Genomic DNA, 6,000 nt, shown 5'->3' on the forward strand with positions numbered 1-6,000 from the left:
ACAGACAGGACTTGCTGCTGCCCGAGGCCTCGCACTGAAATCTGTGCCCCACACTTGCTGCCACTTTCTCAAGAACTAGCTTTGAGACCCTTCACAAAAGCTCCTTGTTATTGGGGATTCGAAGCTGAGGTCCCAATTAGTCGATTAATCACTGAGTCAGTCAGGCAATTAGGTGCCAGCTGCTGTAGCACTGGCACTGCCCCCAAACACGTCACCTGCTCCGAGCACACCTCCGCCCACCAGTTCAGAAGCACCTGGCCTCCAGCCCTGAGGGCCGGCCCTCCAAGGGCAGCGGGCCAGGCATGCGCAGAGCTGCCAAGGGCCCCTCGGGGAGAGGAACCTGGAGGCCCCCTCCTCCCCACGTGCCAGCACAGAGAGTACCCGCGGAAAGCAAGCCCCAGGGGCTCAGTGCCAGCAGGTCACCCTACGGGCACCCCCGGTGCTGGTAGGATGCCCTCTGTGTGCGCGGGGCCGGAGGGCAGGGTGAGGCACCAGCTCTGGTTCCAGGCCTCTGGAGCCCCTCCCCAGCATGGAGGAAGAGGGAGACCCGGCCAAGCCCTCCCCCGATTCCACAGCATGGCCCTGAGTGTGGCAGAGACAGGGAGGTGGGCAGAGGGCCTGCCTGCCGTCAACCTGAGAGGGGTCCTGGCGATGGCTCGGAGGGATCTGAGGATCTGGACATAAACAGTAGCTCTCAGGCCATGGCGGAGGCCGGGAGGAGCCGTGCCCCAGTGGGAGCCCCTGGAAGCGACTGGCTTCCCTCCGGCCCCGCGGAGGCAGGTAGAGGGCTCCCTTCTGTCGCCTTGGCAGGAGCTGGCCAGTGGCTCAAGAGGAGGCCCTCAGGTGAGGACAGGCGGGCTGCGGACTGGGGCGCGGGCGTGGCAGACGGGCGTCCTTCCCGGGACTGGGAGACGCCCCAAGGATGCCCCAAGAGGGGTCCACCCACCCCCTTCCCTTCCCTGCATAAGCCGCCTCCCGCAGCGTGGACAGCAGATGGGCCCCATGTAGACCGGGGGCGGGGTGGAGGGGGAGTTTGCTGGCTCTTCACTGCGCAAAGGGAAAGGCCACCAGACCCGCTTGTTTTCTCTCAGGGACTCGGCTTCAAGTCAGAGCAAGAGCTGAAGGGGCTCCGGGTGGGAGGAGGCAGCTGAGAGTCCTGCTTGGTCCAGGCCCACCCGCTCCTCAGCTCGTTTCCTAGCAACCGCCACTCTCCGGCAAGCGGCTCCCGGAGTCTCTGCTTGCGATGGGGAAAGGGCCGCTGGGGGCAGTGGGCCACAGATTCTGGGTCCACAGGGTGCAAGTCCCTCGTCCACAGAGTGAGTCCTGCGGGTACAGCTTCCCTGTGACCCGTCCTCCCGTCAAGTGATTCCGAAGGGGTTCCTTTGACATCCCAGCAGCAAGTCTGCTCCAGGGTCGCTCTGCCTGTGCTGGCACCCACTGCGAAGGCCCCGCCGGGACCAACCACAGCCCCCCATGTGCTGGGGGCAGGAGTCGGGCTTGCGGCACCTGCCCCTTCCCGCGGGGTGAGTGCACAATCACAGAGCCTCAGGGATCGTGCCCCACGGCTGGTTCGTGGCCAACAAACGGTTGTGAACTCAGGCGTGAGTGGCACGTTCCATGTGGATTGTCCTCTAAGCATCGATTCTCAGAAACGGGAAGAATTGCTGAGGACATCGTTGCTAGAACACGTCAATGCATCTCTCCCCAGTTTCTCCATCAGATTGCATGCGGGCCTCACTATTACCATGCAAACAGGGTGAGACCAAGAGATCGGCGACGCTGCACAAATTCCAGATGCCCACACAATCCCCTTACTTACACTGGTCAAGTCCGTGCTCAGAATATTTCAAAATACATCTATTCTGGGTCATTTTTGCTTCAAAGTTTCAAGAGAAACCTAGCCCTCTCGGTTTGCCTTTCCAGTCTCCTCCATTACTTCATCTGTTCCCAAAACTCAAGTCCTGTGCCCAGCCTCCTCTCCCTCGTTGTCCCCAGGATGTCCTCAGGATGTCCCCAGGTGAACGTCACATAGCCCAAGGGAAGCAGCACCTCCCCCGGGAGACCTGCTCTGCACCCTGCGGTCTGCGGCCCCTCTGAGCGTCACGTGGGGTCTCCTCCACTGGTCCACCCGCAGGCCCCTACCCTCCAGGGAGCTGGCCACTGTGCTCCATGCAACTCCAGGGGCCTGGCTTGTCTGCTGTGCCCCCCTCACCCTCCAGCCCTGTGACCAGGACTGGCCTTTGAGCAGGAGGGTGTATGATTCAGCTCTTCCGGCTGTGTGAGTTCTAACCCTCTGAGCCTCAGTTTCCCCACTTCACAACTGGAGAAACACCAGCAGCCGCCAGTGCTTCCATGAGAATCCCTGAGATCGGACTGCACTGTGCAGCCGCTGCAGGGCTCGCCGCATGCGCGGGGCTCTGAGCACCGCTCCCACGTGCTTCCCCTCCCGCCTCCAGGTTACAGCCTCAAAGGTTGGAGAGATGCTGGGATGTTCTGGGGTCCTCTCATTTTCCTGACCGGCAAAAGAAGCCATCCACTCAACCACTATCTGGTGAAGAATAAGATGGTCCCAGCCCCAGACGTGTTCACTGTCTAGTGAGAATCTTCACCCCTAAGAACGTAGAAGTGGCTTATGCCCTGGAACCGTGCAATTAGGTGAGGAGAGCTGTTCCAGGCTGGGGCACAGGGAGCACGAAATAACAGCACCCACCCTCAGTAACTAGAAAGCTCTGTTTGTCTCCATCCTCGAGTCTGGAAGCCCACAGAAATGTCCATCAGGGAGTGGCCATCACCCCCAACCCCGCAGCACAGGCAGAGCAGGACCGTGGTGAACTCAGCACCAGAGCTGCCCCAGGGGCGGGAGGGTGGGCTCGGAGCCCCTTCATCCCTCCAGCAAGCCTGCAGGTTACCTGGGCCACAGTTCAAGTCTGGCCCCATCTCACAGGAAACTTATAAAAATTAGACGGGGCACCCAGAGCCCACCTGGCACACGGGGGGCCCTCCCTTCCGTCTCCAGTGTTCTGAGCCAGACGCACTGGCACTACCCCTCGCCCGGAAAGGGGGGATGCGAGAGGCTGCTTTCCTTGCCACTCACTGGACACCATTCACTGGAGCTCTGCCTGGGCAAGATGGCCCCCGGGCCGGCCCTGGACGCCCCAGGAAGAGCCCAGGCCCACAGGACCTGCAGTCCGAAGGCCACATGGGGCGATGCTGGGGCAGCCCAGCCCGTAAGCATTGGGGTGGCTTTCTCTCTGGCCTTCCCCCAGCCCCTCCGCTCCACACACACACAAAGGCTTTGGCCAAGCCCAGGACGGAAGCCAGCAGGCGAGGGCAAGTCGACCTCTGGGGAGGAAGCCTGGCCCCTCCTGCTTCAACCCAGGAAATTGCCATGTGTCTGTCCTCCCTCCTGTTCAGGATGCCCGTCCCTGTGAGGCCGGCCTGGAATCTGGAAAGTCACAGAGCTCAGCCGGTACATAAGCCACTGCTGCCCTCAAGTCACTGGAGGACTCGGGCGTGGGACAGCCTGTCCCCTCATCTCTGGCCGAGGAGCCACTAAGACAGCACCTTGCTGCCGGCTGAGGACCATGGTGACAGTCATGTCCCAGGGGTGACAAGGTGTGAGCACATCTGTGCCACTGTGCAAGGCTGGCTGCATGGTGGTGCCAGGACAAGGCGGGAGAGGACAAGGCAGGGTGAGGACGGATGCACACAGGCCAGGCAGAAAGGAGCCTCGTTAGGGAAAGCAGGGGCCCGGGCGCGGTCGCTCAACTCCAAGCGCCCAGTGCAACATTTAGGACGAACGGGGTCACAGGCGTGCACCATGCTGGGTGCGGGCGGGAAGCCTTTCTTACCTGAGGTCGGCACCTGTGGGCTCTGGGGGAGCTGAGTGAGAGAAAGAGAAACAGGGAAACTCGTGTGGGAAGCAGAACTGAAAAGGCACGTGTGCCTCCACAGCACAAGCGACTGAAGGGCGGGGCGACCCCGTCCTGAACCCCGCTTTTCCCTCCTAGAATGTCCTCCAGGGTCTCGCAGAGGGAGCTGCGTCCTCCAAGCCGGTGCATGTCAGACCCCCCCCCCCCCCGCCACCGGTGGCTGCTGGTTTTGCAGAGTCGGACAGAGGCCCCAGCTAAGACAGGCTCCCTGGGACAGCATCTCTTTCTCTAATCTCAGGGAGCAGTCATCTTCTGGCTGCAAAGAGGACCCAGAGGATAAAGCTGGCCGGAGAAGAGAACAGGTGGCCCAAGCACCTGGTTCCTCAGTGATGGGGCCACTGGGACAAGAACTTGCATTAGTCTGACTGGCAGACACTTGAGAAGCTCGGGGCGTCTGGCCCCTCCTTGAGGGCCACCCACGCACAGGAGCAGTGTGTGCCCTGTGGCGTCGGGGTGGCAAGGCTGGCCAGGGTGTCGGGACTTGGTCCCTGCAGAGCAAGCAGGGCCTCAGCCCCTCTCCCTACCCCAGTGCCAGTTCAACCCAGCAACATCCCAGTGCCCTCAGCGCCAAGACTAATCTGGGAGGCAGAGAGGCTGGTGATGCGAGGCTGGCGGCCTCTCCTTCCCAAACAGAACAGGTCTAACCAGGTTTTGCTTTCCCCACTCTGCAGCGCTGGGGCTGCCCCCTCCTCTCCTCCCCAGCAGGTGCATCTGGGCCAAAAGCCCCCCAGTGGCCGTGGCCCTCAAATGCACCCTGAGGCTGAGGAAGCCTGAGGCCACCAGGTGCCCGGCTTAGGGGAGGAGCGTCCCAGGGGCGAGGCACTGCTGCGGGATTCTGTCCTCCTAAGGACAACTGCTGCGGGAGGACCTGGGACTCTTGGCCAGAGGCAGGCTGTGGACGGCCCTGGCCAGACCCTGCTGGGAGGGGAGGGGGGACTCACCTCGGAGGGCCTTGGATCTCGTACGAGCTCTCTTCTCGTCATTTTCTAAGCTCATCTGCAAGTAAAAACAACTGCGCTGTCAACAGGAAGACGGCAGAGCCACCCCCTGTGTCTGCAGTGTCACCTCCAGGCATTTTCTGTCTCAAGCTTCACCGGGGCCTGTGAAGCTGACACAGGAGACAAGGAAGAGCTCACGTGGCAGGAACGGCCTGCGAACCCGCGAGCAGCAGGTGAGGCGTACGAGCTTCGGGGCGAAGACCACTGGCCCCACAGTGTCCCTCATCTCCTGCTCTGGGCCCTCCTGACGCCCCCAGGCTCACATCCGAGGAGGAAGCTGCAGCCACCAAGCCTTCATTAACGTCGGGGTGTCGTAACACACGGTCCCCTGGCGACACCACCCACCGCAGACTCTGACCCCGCCATGCTGAGAGCCCAGCTTCCCCTGGGAGTTGGTGACCCCGGCACTCGAGGGTCGTCTTGTTAGAAACAGGTGCCTGGGACCTGAGCGGGCTTCACTGTCCCCCGTGCGTGTCCCACGGAGAGCCAAGGGGGGCAGCCTGAGCTTGGGGACCTGATCCTCAACATGAGATGGGCACCATGCGCACCCAATGCGCGGGTGCTTCCAGCAGCACAGGGGCCTCCAGGCACCGCTGCCCAGTGGAAGAGAGTGCAGGTCATCCACGTCATTTAAACTTTTCTAATCAAAAGTGTAAAAAGAGGGCTTCCCTGGTGGCGCAGTGGTTGAGAGTCCGCCTGCCGATGCAGGGGACGCGGGTTCATGCCCTGGTCCGGGAGGATCCCACATGCCGTGGAGCGGCTGGGCCCGTGAGCCATGGCCGCTGAGCCTGCGCGTCCGGAGCCTGTGCTCCGCAACGGGAGAGGCCACAACAGTAAGAGGCCCACGTACCGGAAAAAAAAAAAAAAAAAGTGTAGAAAGAAGCGGGTGAAATTGATTTTAATACTAAACTTTACTCAGCCCGATCTCTCCAAAACATCATCATTTCTACAGCATCAATAGAAAAAGTTATGAACGGGATTTTGTTTCGTGCTGACTCTTAGAAATCCTGCACATCTCCTGGACTCACAGCCCCTCTGAGTTTGACCAGCCACGTGCCAAGGGCCCATGG

General features: G+C 61.4%; 1 protein-coding gene across 1 annotated transcript in view; it reads right to left on the bottom strand.

The window, feature by feature from the left end:
- Positions 1-4,928, bottom strand: part of MYT1 (myelin transcription factor 1) — a 35,148-nt gene extending 30,220 nt beyond the window's left edge. The window contains exons 1-2 of the mRNA XM_027086635.1: positions 4,874-4,928; positions 3,852-3,882 (exon numbers count right to left, since the gene is read on the bottom strand). Coding sequence (XP_026942436.1) covers positions 3,852-3,882; positions 4,874-4,928 — 86 coding nt within the window. The remainder of the gene's footprint in view (positions 1-3,851; positions 3,883-4,873) is intronic.
- Positions 4,929-6,000: the final 1,072 nt, after the last annotated feature.

Source organism: Aethalodelphis obliquidens, unplaced genomic scaffold, assembly GCF_003676395.1.
Source record: "Aethalodelphis obliquidens isolate GAN/ISIS:26980383/991018 unplaced genomic scaffold, ASM367639v1 scaffold57, whole genome shotgun sequence".
In the NCBI taxonomy this organism is placed as follows: Eukaryota; Metazoa; Chordata; class Mammalia; order Artiodactyla; family Delphinidae; genus Aethalodelphis; species Aethalodelphis obliquidens.